The sequence below is a fragment of the Chrysemys picta genome, chromosome 22 (assembly GCF_011386835.1).
Source record: "Chrysemys picta bellii isolate R12L10 chromosome 22, ASM1138683v2, whole genome shotgun sequence".
NCBI classification, from domain to species: Eukaryota; Metazoa; Chordata; order Testudines; family Emydidae; genus Chrysemys; species Chrysemys picta.
The window spans coordinates 5,008,053-5,022,458 of NC_088812.1; the positions used below are offsets into that span (position 1 = coordinate 5,008,053).

General features: G+C 55.9%; 1 protein-coding gene across 1 annotated transcript in view; it reads left to right on the forward strand.

Moving 5' to 3' along the window:
* Positions 1 to 82: 82 nt before the first annotated feature.
* LOC103307408 (adhesion G protein-coupled receptor E1-like) overlaps positions 83 to 14,406 on the forward strand; it is a 69,509-nt gene continuing 55,185 nt past the window's right edge. The window contains exons 1-10 of the mRNA XM_065576462.1: positions 83 to 115; positions 650 to 953; positions 1,126 to 1,263; positions 1,688 to 1,834; positions 2,774 to 2,920; positions 3,093 to 3,230; positions 3,631 to 3,777; positions 6,633 to 6,779; positions 6,952 to 7,089; positions 7,514 to 7,660. Coding sequence (XP_065432534.1) covers positions 83 to 115; positions 650 to 953; positions 1,126 to 1,263; positions 1,688 to 1,834; positions 2,774 to 2,920; positions 3,093 to 3,230; positions 3,631 to 3,777; positions 6,633 to 6,779; positions 6,952 to 7,089; positions 7,514 to 7,660 — 1,486 coding nt within the window. The remainder of the gene's footprint in view (positions 116 to 649; positions 954 to 1,125; positions 1,264 to 1,687; positions 1,835 to 2,773; positions 2,921 to 3,092; positions 3,231 to 3,630; positions 3,778 to 6,632; positions 6,780 to 6,951; positions 7,090 to 7,513; positions 7,661 to 14,406) is intronic.

Sequence of the window (14,406 nt, forward strand, 5' to 3'; positions counted from 1 at the left end):
TATTCCTGGGGCCAGAGAGTGACTGTACAGTTCACAGGTGACTGCTAAACTGTATTATAATGTTCAGCCACCAGGTGGCACCATGCGTAACATACCTGACCTGAGGCGGTACCAGGTGTAGCCGGCTGTGTATGAAAGCACCAAGGGGAACACAGCTCTGGTCTCTCGCTCTGGGGTGGAGCCAGTCCACAGTGGGTGCAGGAACTGACCCGTGTGCATCAGCCCGGCAACCGGCTGTGACCAGATACTCAAGTGGGAGACCCAGGTTCCCGTCCCCTGGTTGCAATGACCGTGTTACTCAACCGGAGAGCTTGAGGGATACCAGCCTTGCAGCCTAGTGGTTAGGGCTCTCTCCGGGGCGATGGGGAGACCCAGGGTCCTACATCAGGCAGAGGGGGGAAATTGACCCTTCATGTCCCGTATGTGAGGTGAGCGCGTTACCCACTGGGCTCTCGGTTCCAAGGGGTTTTGGGGGAGGCGGCACCACCCCCGCTCCACTTCTCCTTGGAAAAGGGGGACCAGGCTCCTGGATGTGAATCCTGACTCCTCCTCCCTCAGCACCTCCCTGCTCCAACTACCAAACTTCACTCTCCTCCCAAAGCTGAGAAGAGAACCCAGGCATCCTGGCTCCCGCTTCTCAGGCCACTAGCACCTGCTGCCTCTTGGGACTGGGCAGCATTTTGCAAACCTGTTGGGAACCATATTCCTGGCATGGTGCCCCCTCCAATGCCAGGTGCTGGGACCTGCCGTCTCCCCACCCCTCCTCCCATCAAGGGAAGGCTCCATTGCTCCTTCCCCCGTCACAGATATCGACGAGTGTCTGGATGTGGCCTCATGCCCTGCGTACGCCACCTGCACCAACACGCCAGGAAGCCACTACTGCACCTGCAATCCCGGCTTTGCATCCAGTTCTGGGGAGCAGCGCTTCACTGACCCAGCAGCGCAGTGCAACGGTGAGTGCTGGTTGTGGCCCAGAGCAGAGTGATTGATCCAAAAGGCCCCTGAGGCTGGTGGAAAGACTCTCCCTGACTCCAATGGGCTTTGGATGAGGGTGTGGGCGGCCCCTGGCAGTAAATCCCTGGTGTTCTAGCATCACGCAGGTCCAACCTGGATTCCCTCCCCCAGATATTGACGAATGCTCCCGGGACCCATCGCCCTGCGGCCCCAGCTCCATCTGCACCAACACACGGGGCAGTTACACCTGCAAGTGTCGTCCAGGCTACCTCCCCCGCAGCCAGCCTGGCATCCCGTTCAGCTGCACAGGTGAGCATCCCGTGCGGGGGCTGTGGGTGGAGCTCTGGGGTGGGAGGCTGAGGCCGGCTCTCCGGTCGTCCCGCAGAGGAGAGCGAGGGTCTGAGCGGCTCTGCCTGCCCAGCCTGGTGTGCGACTGTCTCCAGAGCCCCGGGGAGTGGGGCGAGCTGGCTGTGTCTTCACGGCTGGCTCCACAGTGTTGCTCAGGGGGTCGGGCGACTGCCTGGGAATGAGGAGACGGGAGTTCCAGTCCCTGCCCTGCTCCTGACTTCCTGAGTCTCTGCCCCTCTCCTGGCCTCTGCCCCCTTCACACTTTGTCTTGTTGGACTGTAAGTTCGCAGTGTGTCTGTGCAGCGCCTAGCTCAGCGGGGCCTCTAGGTGTTACCGTAATGCATGTAATAAACACACCGACTAATTCCAAATCATCTCCTGGCAGATGTGGATGAATGTGCCCCAAACCCTGCAATCTGTGGGCCCAATGCCTCCTGCCTCAACACACCTGGGAGCTACACCTGCCAGTGCTCACCAGGGCACCGTCCCTCCACGCCAGGGCCTTGGGTACCTGGAACAACCCGCTGCACAGGTGACCATCCAAGACACCTTCCCCGGCCTCTCACCGTAGCCCTTGCCCATGAGAAGGACAAAATCTGAGCCCCCAGCCTGGTTTTAAACAGTTTCTCTGCCCAGTAAGGGTGATGCTCACTAAGGGGACATAGATATTCCTGGGCCAGAGAGTGACTGTACAGTTCACAGGTGACTGCTAAACTGTATTATAATGTTCAGCCACCAGGTGGCACCATGCGTAACATACCTGACCTGAGGCGGTACCAGGTGTAGCCGGCTGTGTATGAAAGCACCAAGGGGAACACAGCTCTGGTCTCTCGCTCTGGGGTGGAGCCAGTCCACAGTGGGTGCAGGAACTGACCCGTGTGCATCAGCCCGGCAACCGGCTGTGACCAGATACTCAAGTGGGAGACCCAGGTTCCCGTCCCCTGGTTGCAATGACCGTGTTACCCAACCGGAGAGCTTGAGGGATACCAGCTCTGCAGCCTAGTGGTTAGGGCTCTCTCCGGGGCGATGGGGAGACCCAGGGTCTTACATCAGGCAGAGGGGGGAAATTGACCCTTCGTGTCCCGTATCTCAGGTGAGTGCGTTACCCACTGGGCTCTCGGTTCCAAGGGGTTTTGAGGGAGGCGGCACCACCCCCGCTCCACTTCTCCTTGGAAAAGGGGGACCAGGCTCCTGGATGTGAATCCTGACTCCTCCTCCCTCAGCACCTCCCTGCTCCAACCACCAAACTTCACTCTCCTCCCAAAGCTGAGAAGAGAACCCAGGCATCCTGGCTCCCGCTTCTCAGGCCACTAGCACCCGCTGCCTCTTGGGACTGGGCAGCATTTTGCAAACCTGTTGGGAACCATATTCCTGGCATGGTGCCCCCTCCAATGCCAGGTGCTGGGACCTGCCGTCTCCCCACCCCTCCTCCCATCAAGGGAAGGCTCCATTGCTCCTTCCCCCGTCACAGATATCGACGAGTGTCTGGATGTGGCCTCATGCCCTGCGTACGCCACCTGCACCAACACGCCAGGAAGCCACTACTGCACCTGCAATCCCGGCTTTGCATCCAGTTCTGGGGAGCAGCGCTTCACTGACCCAGCAGCGCAGTGCAACGGTGAGTGCTGGTTGTGGCCCAGAGCAGAGTGATTGATCCAAAAGGCCCCTGAGGCTGGTGGAAAGACTCTCCCTGACTCCAATGGGCTTTGGATGAGGGTGTGGGCGGCCCCTGGCAGTAAATCCCTGGGGTTCTAGCATCACGCAGGTCCAACCTGGATTCCCTCCCCTAGATATTGACGAATGCTCCCGGGACCCATCGCCCTGCGGCCCCAGCTCCATCTGCACCAACACACGGGGCAGTTACACCTGCACGTGTCCCCCAGGCTACCTCCCCCGCAGCCAGCCTGGCATCCCGTTCAACTGCACAGGTGAGCGTCCCGTGCGGGGGCTGTGGGTGGAGCTCTGGGGTGGGAGGCTGAGGCCGGCTCTCCGGTCGTCCCGCAGACGAGAGCGAGGGTCTGAGCGGCTCTGCCTGCCCAGCCTGGTGTGCGACTGTCTCCAGAGCCCCGGGGAGTGGGGCGAGCTACTGGCTGCACAGTGTTGCTCAGGGGGTCGGGCGACTGCCTGGGATTGAGGAGACGGGAGTTCCAGTCCCAGCCCTGCTCCTGACTTCCTGAGTCTCTGCCCCTCTCCTGGCCTCTGCACTTTGTCTTGTTAGACTGTAAGTTCGCACTGTGTCTGTGCAGCACCTAGCTCAGCGGGGCCTCTAGGTGCTACCGTAATGCATGTAATAAACACACCGACTAATTCCAAGTCATCTCCTGGCAGATGTGGATGAATGTGCCCCAAACCCTGCAATCTGTGGGCCCAATGCCTCCTGCCTCAACACACCTGGGAGCTACACCTGCCAGTGCTCACCAGGGCACCGTCCCTCCACGCCAGGGCCTTGGGTACCCGGAACAACCCGCTGCACAGGTGACCATCCTAGCAACTTTCCCGGCCTTGTGACAGATTTTCGTTACCAATCCGCCTGGGCCACAGTTGATCAGGCTGGGGCCACCGGATCTATTTTGGGGAGGAGATGACAAGGCACACCAGATGTCTACATTTTAAAACTTTATTGATAAAATAATCAAATAACAGCAGAGAGTGCTGGGAACGCTCCCACGTCACTCAGGGGTAGAAAGAAGGTGTTAGTGCCCCAAGCCCTAACCCACTTTCGTACTCACACACGCACGACCCAGAGTGGCCAAGTCTGGGTGTAATGTCAGAAGAAGAATTGGGCGTGCGTGGGGGGGGGGGGTAAGCGGACCGGAGTGCTGGGCCCAGGCCATCCAAGGATCTGCTGTGCTCTCTGAGTTGCTTCAGCTCTCAGGAGGGTTTTTAAGTCCTGGGCTCCTTGGGGTGGGGGTGGGGGTTTTGTTCAGGGCCCTCTGTTTCTGGTGCTCTTTGTACCAGTCCAAAGAGGCTTGCTGCGGCCTTCCCGGTTTCCCAAAACATCCCGGCTCCAGAGACTGTTTTCCCTTCTGTTGGCCTTTGCTGTTGCCGTTTCATTCGCTCTCACTGTTCTCGCTGTTGTCCCTGCAGCTCTGTGTCTCATTCGCTCTCGCTGTTGTCTCTGCAGCTCTGTGTCTCATTCGCTCTCGCTGTTGTCTCTGCAGCTCTGCTCAACTTAGTTCTTCTGTTCTCTAGGGTTACCATATCTCATAAATAAAAAAAGAGGACCCTCCACGGGCCATGGCCCCGCCCATTTCCCCACCCCTAGCCCCGCCCCAACTCCGCCCCTTCCCCCACCCTAACTCCGCCCCCTCCTCCCTCCCACTCCCAGCCAGGGGGAAAGGGCTGCCCCAGTGCTACCAGCATCACGGTTTCCCGGGCAGCCCCCAGACCCTGCGCCCCCAGCCGGCGCTTCCCCAGCGCAGCTGGTGCCCGGGAGGGGAAGCACCCAGCCGGGGGCGCAGGGTCTGGAGGCTGCCCAGCAAACCGTGAAGCCGGTAGCGCTCGGGCTTTGGGCAGCCCCTATGCCTCCGGACCCTGCGCCCCCAGCCGGGCACTTCCCCTCCGGGGCTCCGGTGGCTCTGCGTAACTTACACTGTATAAGTTACACAGAGCCAAAGAGGAGCAGAGCCTCCGCAGCTGGAGGCTCTGCTCCTCTTAGGCTCTAAGAGCCGGGCTGCCCCAGCGCTACCGGCTTCGGGCAGCCCCCGTGCCTCCGGACCCTGTGCCCCCAGCCAGGCACTTCCCCTCCCGGGCTCCGGCGGCGCAGGGTCTGGAGGCATGGGGCTGCCCGAAGCCGGTAGCGTTCAGGCAGCCCGGCTCTTAAACAGAGCCGCCATTTTCCCGGACATGTTCGGCTTTTTGGCAATTCCCCCCGGACGGGGGTTTGACTGCCTAAAAGCCGGACATGTCCGGGAAAAAGAGGACGTATGGTAACCCTATGTTCTCACAACTGGGCAGCTGCTGATTTCTCGAGCCCATGACCTTAGGCCGGGGCCAGCGTCTTATTCTCGCACAGAGCTAGCTGAGGTGCCAAGTTAACCCGTTCTCTGCTCTCTTCCTGTTCCTCCTCTTGGCCTTTCACGACCTGCAAAGGAATCTTCCACTCCCCGCTCACACACCTTCGACCCTCTCCAAAATGCTTTGCGATGCTAGCAACAGCGTTAGCAATATCCAATGCTGATCTGCCCTCCTAGGGGGCTCCCTGAGGGAGGGGGCCTTGGGCTGTGACAGCTTCTCACCATAGCCCTGGCCCATGAGAAGGACAAAATCTGAGCCCCCAGCCTGGTTTTAAACAATTTCTCTGCCCAGTAAGGGTGATGCTCACTAGGGGAACACAGATATTCCTGGGCCAGAGAGTGACTGTACAGTTCACAGGTGACTGCTAAACTGTATTATAATAAAAAGAACAGGAGTACTTGTGGCACCTTAGCGACTAACAAATTTATTAGAGCATAAGCTTTCGTGCAGTACAGCCCACTTGCTTATGCTCTAATAAATTTGTTAGTCGCTAAGGTGCCACAAGTACTCCTGTTCTTTTTGCGGATACAGACTAACACGGCTGCTACTCTGAAACCTGTATTATAACGTTCAGCCACCAGGTGGCACCATGCGTAACATACTTGCCCTCAGCCTGTACCAGCTGTAGCCGGCTGTGTATGAAAGCACCAAGGGGAACACAGCTCTGGTCTCTCGCTCTGGGATGGAGCCAGTCCACAGTGGGTGCAGGAACTGACCTGTGAGCATCAGCCCGGCAACCGGCTGTGACCAGATACTCAAGTGGGAGACCCAGGTTCCCGTCCCCTGGTTGCAATGACCGTGTTACCCAACCGGAGAGCTTGAGGGATACCAGCTGTGCAGCCTAGTGGTTAGGGCTCTCTCCGGGGCGATGGGGAGACCCAGGGTCCTACATCAGGCAGAGGGGGGAAATTGACCCTTCGTGTCCCGTATCTCAGGTGAGTGCGTTACCCACTGGGCTCTCGCTTCCAAGGGGTTTTGGGGGAGGCGGCACCACCCCCGCTCCACTTCTCCTTGGAAAAGGGGGACCAGGCTCCTGGATGTGAATCCTGACTCCTCCTCCCTCAACACCTCCCTGCTCCAACTACCAAACTTCACTCTCCTCCCAAAGCTGAGAAGAGAACCCAGGCATCCTGGCTCCCGCTTCTCAGGCCACTAGCACCCGCTGCCTCTTGGGACTGGGCAGCATTTTGCAAACCTGTTGGGAACCATATTCCTGGCATGGTGCCCCCTCCAATGCCAGGTGCTGGGACCTGCCGTCTCCCCACCCCTCCTCCCATCAAGGGAAGGCTCCATTGCTCCTTCCCCCGTCACAGATATCGACGAGTGTCTGGATGTGGCGTCATGCCCTGCGTACGCCACCTGCACCAACACGCCAGGAAGCCACTACTGCACCTGCAATCCCGGCTTTGCATCCAGTTCTGGGGAGCAGCGCTTCACTGACCCAGCAGCGCAGTGCAACGGTGAGTGCTGGTTCTGGCCCAGAGCAGAGTGATTGATCCAAAAGGCCCCTGAGGCTGGTGGAAAGACTCTCACTGACTCCAATGGGCTTTGGATGAGGGTGTGGGCGGCCCCTGGCAGTAAATCCCCGGGGTTCTAGCATCACGCAGGTCCAACATGGATTCCCTCCCCTAGATATTGACGAATGCTCCCGGGACCCATCGCTCTGCGGCCCCAGCTCCATCTGCACCAACACACGGGGCAATTACACCTGCAAGTGTCGTCCAGGCTACCTCCCCCGCAGCCAGCCTGGCATCCCGTTCAACTGCACAGGTGAGCATCCCGGGCGGGGGCTGTGGGTGGAGCTCTGGGGTGGGAGGCTGAGGCCGGCTCTCCGGTCGTCCCGCAGACGAGAGCGAGGGTCTGAGCGGCTCTGCCTGCCCAGCCTGGTGTGCGACTGTCTCCAGAGCCCCGGGGAGTGGGGCGAGCTGGCTGTGTCTTCACGGCTGGCTCCACAGTGTTGCTCAGGGGGTCGGGCGACTGCCTGGGAATGAGGAGACGGGAGTTCCAGTCCCTGCCCTGCTCCTGACTTCCTGAGTCTCTGCCCCTCTCCTGGCCTCTGCCCCCTTCGCACTTTGTCTTGTTGGACTGTAAGTTTTCACTGTGTCTGTGCAGCACCAAGCACAGTGGAGCATCTAGGTGCTACCGCAATGCATGTAATAAACACACCGACTAATTCCAAATCATCTCCTGGTAGATGTGGATGAATGTGCCCCAAACCCTGCAATCTGTGGGCCCAATGCCTCCTGCCTCAACACACCTGGGAGCTACACCTGCCAATGCTCACCAGGGCACCGTCCCTCCACGCCAGGGCCTTGGGTACTCGGAACAACCCGCTGCACAGGTGACCATCCAAGACACCTTCCCCGGCCTCTCACCGTAGCCCTTGCCCATGAGAAGGACAAAATCTGATCCCCCACCCTGGTTTTAAACAGTTTCTCTGCCCAGTAAGGGTGAGGATCACTAGGGGAACACAGATAGTCCTGGGCCAGAGAAAAGAACAGGAGTACTTGTGGCATCTTAGAGACTCACAAATTTATTTGAGCATAAGCTTTCGTGGGCTACAGCCAACTTCATCGGATGCATAGAATGGAACCTATATTGAGGAGATATATATACACACGTACAGAGAGCATGTACAGGTGAGAGTTGTCTTACCAACTCTGAGAGGCCAATTAAGTAAGAGAAAAGCAAACAAACTTTTGAAGTGATAATCAAGCTAGCCCAGTACAGACAGTTTGATAAGAAGTGTGAGAATACTTACAAGGGGAGATAGATTCAATGTTTGTAATGGCTCAGCCATTCCCAGTCCTTATTCAAACCGGAGTTGATTGTGTCTAGTTTGCATATCAATTCGAGTTCAGCAGTTTCTCGTTGGAGTCTGTTTTTGAAGCTTTTATGTTGTAAACTAGCCACCCGCAGGTCTGTCATTGAATGACCAGACAGGTTAAACTGTTCTCCTAATGGTTTTTGAGTATTATGATTCCTGATGTCAGATTTGTTTCCATTCATTCTTTTGCATAGGGACTGTCTGGTACAATGTACATGGCAGAGGGGCATTGCTGGCACATGATGGCATATATCACATTGGTAGATGTGCAGGTGAACGAGCCCCTGATGGTATGGCCGATGTGATTAGGGCCTATGATGGTGTCATTTGAATAGATATGTGGACAGAGTTGGCATCAGGCTTTGTTACAAGGATAGGTTCCTGGGTCAGTGGTTTTGTTCAGTGATGTGTGGTTGCTGGTGAGTATTTGCTTCAGGTTGAGGGGTTGTCTGTAAGCGAGGACAGGTCTGTCTCCCAAGATCTGTGAGAGTACAGTGACTGTATAGTTCACAGGTGACTGCTAAACTGTATTATAATGTTCAGCCACCAGGTGGCACCATGCGTAACATACCTGACCTGAGGCGGTACCAGGTGTAGCCGGCTGTGTATGAAAGCACCAAGGGGAACACAGCTCTGGTCTCTCTCTCTGGGATGGAGCCAGTCCACAGTGGGTGCAGGAACTGACCCGTGTGCATCAGCCCGGCAACCGGCTGTGACCAGATACTCAAGTGGGAGACCCAGGTTCCCGTCCCCTGGTTGCAATGACCGTGTTACCCAACCGGAGAGCTTGAGGGATACCAGCCGTGCAGCCTAGTGGTTAGGGCTCTCTCCGGGGCGATGGGGAGACCCAGGGTCCTACATCAGGCAGAGGGGGGAAATTGACCCTTCGTGTCCCGTATCTCAGGTGCACGCGTTACCCACTGGGCTCTCCGTTCCAAGGGTTTTTGAGGGAGGCGGCACCACTCCCGCTCCACTTCTCCTTGGAAAAGGGTGACCAGGCTCCTGGATGTGAATCCTGAGTGGAAATAGGCGCCTCCCTCTGACCGAGATCTGGGGTCAGCGAACAGTGGGGCTTACTTGGGTAGTAACCCTAGACCTGGAAGTCACTGGTTTTACAAGCAGGATTTTTAAACCCTTTGTATTCTGGATGGGGACGCCCAGCGATTTCCTGCACATTTGATTATTTTTTGTTCATTTCCTCCTAGAGGTCGCTTCAAACGATCTGGTGAGGAATTGCGAGAACCGAGGGCTGGACGCGGCTCACGGCTCATCCCCAGACGATGTACGTATCCCAGCATAGTTCACATGCCCCGTTGATCTAGGGACACTCACGGCAAAGGCAGCGGGGGGAGCCCCGGCTGAAATTCTTTAAAGTGACTCAGTGATGGGTTTTGGTGCCTGACTTGAGATGCCTTCAAATGGGCCTGAGTGTGCAGGGAGCGGGCGCTCGCCACTTCCTGGGCACCTTTAAGGAACCTCGCACGAGTGCTGCCAAAATCGAGTTGCTTTGGAGAATCTGAGCCCTGGTTGATTTTGTCTGCAGTGCGGCCCTGGACTGCCACAGCAAAGCCACTCACACCTGGTGCTTCTGGCACTGGGGATTTTAATCCAGGGGGTGAAACGTCCTCCTCCCTGCCAGTGAGCGAGCAGCAAAGTGCAGGCTGCAGGAGAGTGACAAGAATCATTAAATCTTTAGTGGGTGGAAAATCCCATTGTAGGAAGCCATAACTCCCCCCTGTCCCCCCAGCAGCACCAGTCCCGATCCCCACGGTACCAGCAGCAGAACCTCTGGCACCCCAAACCTCCCTTGTCCCTTCTTGCCACCCACAATCCTTTGCATTAGCACTGTGGCTTCAAGCAGGGCGCTGCACAGACCCCCCTTCCTCGGACCAAGATCGGGGCCCCCATTGTGCCAGGTGCTGCATGGACACATAGTAAGAGGCAGTCCGTGCCCCCACGACTTACAACGTAAGTGGCAATGTTAGTTGCCCTGCTGTACAGATGGGGAACTGAAACTGTGAGAAGTAAGATGGCTTCATGATTATGCTGCAATTTGAACCCCTGGGTCCCAGCCCCATGCCTTGGCCACAAGACCAACCTTCCTGCTGTATGATTGAATTTGTGTTGTATTATGGGCTTTTCCTTCTGCTTCGGCCCCCTCCTTCCGCCCTGCACAGGCTGCCTTCTGCACGTTATTGACCTCCACCTTCAGCATCTTGGGAGACCCCACCGAAAGGAAGAACTCCAACGTCTCTCTGAAGGTAAGAGAAGCCTGGATGCTTATCGCAGCTTTCAGTCTCTCTAGACCCTCCTGCATCACCCAGGCCACAGAACCCCACCCCACTGAGCCCTGCATCCAGCCCTATAACTAGGGGGTGGGCAGATCCCAGAATTCCCTGGAAGAGAACAGGGCTGATGCTCGTGGTTCACCAGCATCTTGCTGTAGAGAGATCTAATCGGCGCCACGCAGGCCCGTAGCAGGGCTGGACCGAGGAAACTCAGCTTTAGAGGCACGAGCCGCTAGCGCTTGAGCCAACGGACTGCAGGCCTGAGCCGAAGCCCACTGAAGTCATTCAAAGCCTCCCGTTGGCTGTGGAGCAGACCCCGGACCTGTAGCTGGCTCAGACCTCTATGGGCCAGCCACTAGACGGGGCATATTGTAGACGTAGCTCCTCAGCACAGATGGGACGAAGGGCAGCTGTGAGCATGCCCATCAGCAGCTCTTAGGAGATTGGCCGACCGTTGCTGGGGTAACGCAGCACAGCCAATAAGAGCTCTCTGTCTCGCCCCGCCGTAGAAAGCCGCTGAGGGATTTGCCTCCATCCTGGAGCAGACGCCCTCCTGGTCCAACCTGAGCACGAAGCAGCTCTCCACCATGGCCACCGTCTTCCTGGAGAACGTGGAGAATGTCGTGCTGGCCGTCTTCGACAACCCGACCGGGAATGGAAGCCAGACCATCCAGATGGAACAACTGGGTAGGAAGCTGGGTCTTGGGGGGTGGGGTGGTCGGAACAGGTGGGAGCTGCACGTCACAAGCCGCGTGACTCGGCCCAATAGGGATGGAGCCTGCCTGGTGACCAATCAGCAGGTGCAATATCTAGTTGGCTCATTTCTCTATGGCCTCCCTATTATGAACATTACGGTATCATCTATTGTTCTATGGCCTCCGTATTACGGTAGCACCTAGAAACCCCAGCTGAGACCGGGACACTGTTGTGCCAGGCGCTGCACAGACACGGGGGGGGGAGAGAGTCCCTGCTGCGAAGAACTTCCAATTTAAACAAACAAAGGGAGCTCATTATCCCTATTTTACAGAGGAGGGAAACTGAGGCAGGGAGCTGCAGTGACTTGCCCAAGGTCACACAGGGATTCGATGGCAGAGCTGCGAGTTCAGCTTGGATCTCCTGCCTGAACCACAAGGCCGTATCCCTCGATCCCAGCTCTCGGGATCGCAGCCTGCATGTACCGATGGTTGCAGTTCCCATTCTCAAGCAAGGCCACATTCCCCGCCCCCATCTACAGCTCCCCAGTCCCGCCTTGTTCTTAAACCCCTCGGGAGAGGCTTGGTCCAAGGGCCCCATGAAACTTCCTCCCTATCTCTTTCCTGTGGGCACAAAAGCCTCTTCCCCTCTCAGCTGGACGTGTTTCTCCGTTTCCCTCTCTCTCTGGGCCGTCAACCATGGATTGGCTCTGCAGAGCGAGTGACGGCCCCTGCCCGAGGAGCCGTTGTGCTGTATCAGACTGTGCTCTTTCCCCCTCTCCTTAGCTGTCCAGACCAAAGTCATTGAGGACAGCTGCCCCGGAAAGGACTCAGTCATCAGCCTGAAAGTCAAAGGGGAGACCATGAAGATTAGCTGCAGAACGATCCAGGGATCAGAGGCACAAGGTACGTCACCACCACCAGAGGGCATGAGACGGATTTCCCAGGCTGACACAGACAGATGGGAAAGTGAACTAGATGCACCATTGATGTGATTTGGGATACAGGGCTCACAGAACAGGGCTCTGTGATGGAATGGCAATTCCTGGGTTCTTACGCCTACAAATGTAAATTCCTTCTATCCTAGTCAAGCTGGCTAGAATCAAGGGAACTAGAAGAATTAAGAATGAGGGCTGGTCAAAACTGTTCCATCTACACTGTACTTCAGTGGAAAACTGGGTCCTCAGAAAATGCAATTCTTCATGAAGATTTCTGCAGGAAACTTAGATTGCGTCTTGAAAAACTGGCTGCCCCAAACGCCCTCCAACCTGAAATATTTTCTGCTTTTGGCTGAAGACCTAAAATATCTTGATTCTGAAATCATGTTCCTGATGCCTCATGCTCCCATTCCCCTCCACAGGCCAGGCTCTCCGGCCAGGCTTCATCTCCCATGATACACTGTGGCTAGATGATTGTCATGGTGCATCATGGGAGATGCAGACCAACCAGGGAGCCTGGCTCATAGAGGAGAAACAGGAGCACAAGGCACCCGAACCACAACTCCCAGGAGGCATTGCAGTGGCATTTTCAAATCAAAAATTTGGTTTCCATTTTTTTTTTGCCCCAAACTCAAGCTTTTCACCAGGGGAAAAAAAACCTTTTCGAACTAGCTCTGTTAATGTCAGATGTTTTCAGAAAACCAGCTTCAGGGGCTTTCCAAAAACTGTCACACATTTGGGGGGATTTTCAAGATCCGCCCACCCCTTATAACACTGTAACGCTGAAACAAACACACAACGTTAAGGAGCCCCCTGCCCTCTGTTGCGTTCCGTAATTTATGGACAGCCCCTCTGTCTTGTCGTCAGTGCCAGCTGAGCTGCAGTTCTAAGTAGAAGTCTGGCTGTCCGGCCACCTGGGTTCTCTTCCCGCTCTGCTGCTGGCTTGCGGTGCCATTGTGTTACTTCTCTGTGCCTCGTTTTTATCCGTGTGAGGGTCTGAAGTGATACATTACCCAGCTCCTGAAGCGGGGGAGTTGTACAGTGCTTTGCGAGTCCCCTGGTGCAATGCGGGTAAAGAAGCCGATAACTCACCTGGTTTCTCTTTGGGGATACTTGCAGCCCAGGCTGGAGTGGCGTTTGCCTCCTACGTGGGCCTGGAGTCCATCCTGAATGGCAGCTTCTTCCATGGCCAAAGGGACACCTCTGTCTTGCCAGTCCGGATAAATTCCAGGGTTGTGAGTGCCATCCTGACCAGCGAGACCAAGACTGATTTCCCGGATCCAGTCCACTACACCTTCCAGAACATCATGGTAAGGCTGGCTGCATGTCCCTCCATGAACTGCTGCTGGGATTGATTCTGACTTTTTCAGGAGCAGTCTGGCTTCTCTGGTGGGGATGCTGCATTGAATTAACTCTCAGGTGGGGAGGAATTCTTGTGTTCTCCCCCAGGTGTGGTGCTGCCTTGGGCGGGAAGGGGGGGATTGAAGTCATGACCTCTTGATGAAAAAGTCTGAATTTCTGCTCCAGCCGCTAAAGGGACAGCTCAGTTAACCGAGAGTCGGTAGTAGACACATAAATTTCCCGCTACTGGGGTTGAGTGACAGGGGAAGAGAGCAAAGAGGAACATGGGGAGACAGTGTGGCCTAGCAGATAGCGCACTAGTGTGCGACCTGGGTTCTACTCCTGGTTCTGCTACTGGCCTGCTGGATGACCTTGATATTCCCCCCCCCATGCCTCAGTTTCCCCATATGTCAAATGGGGGTAATGATAGTGACTTTTTTTGGAAAGCACCTTGATTGATGGATGGAAAGCACTTAAGAGCTAGGTGTTAATACTAGCAGCAGGGATAGATTTTCTTCTGTTTCATTAAGGCAGACGCAGAGTCTGGGAGCCCTTCAGATCCAGCCCATATGTGTTCTTTGGCCCACTCTCTGCGGGGGCCATAGAGAGGCTGTTAACTCTCTGCCCTACTGTTCAGTATTTGTGCTAATGCACAGGCTGAAATCAGCGCCCCCTTTTGGCAGGAACAGCTCATCGTGTGAGACAGCCCTTGCCGCCAAGCGCTTAGTCTGTCTAGCCCAGGGGTCGGCAACCTTTCAGAAGTGGTGTGCCGAGTCTTCATTTATTCACTCTGATTTAAAGTTTCGCGTGCCAGTAATACATTTTCACATTTTTAGAAGGTCTCTTTCTATAAGTCTATAATATATAACTAAACTATTGTTGTATGTAAAGTAAATAAGGTTTTTAAAATGTTTAAGAAGCTTCATTTAAAATTAAATTAAAATGCAGAGCCCCCGGACTGGTGGCCAGGACCCAGGCAGCGTGAGTGCCTCTGAAAATCA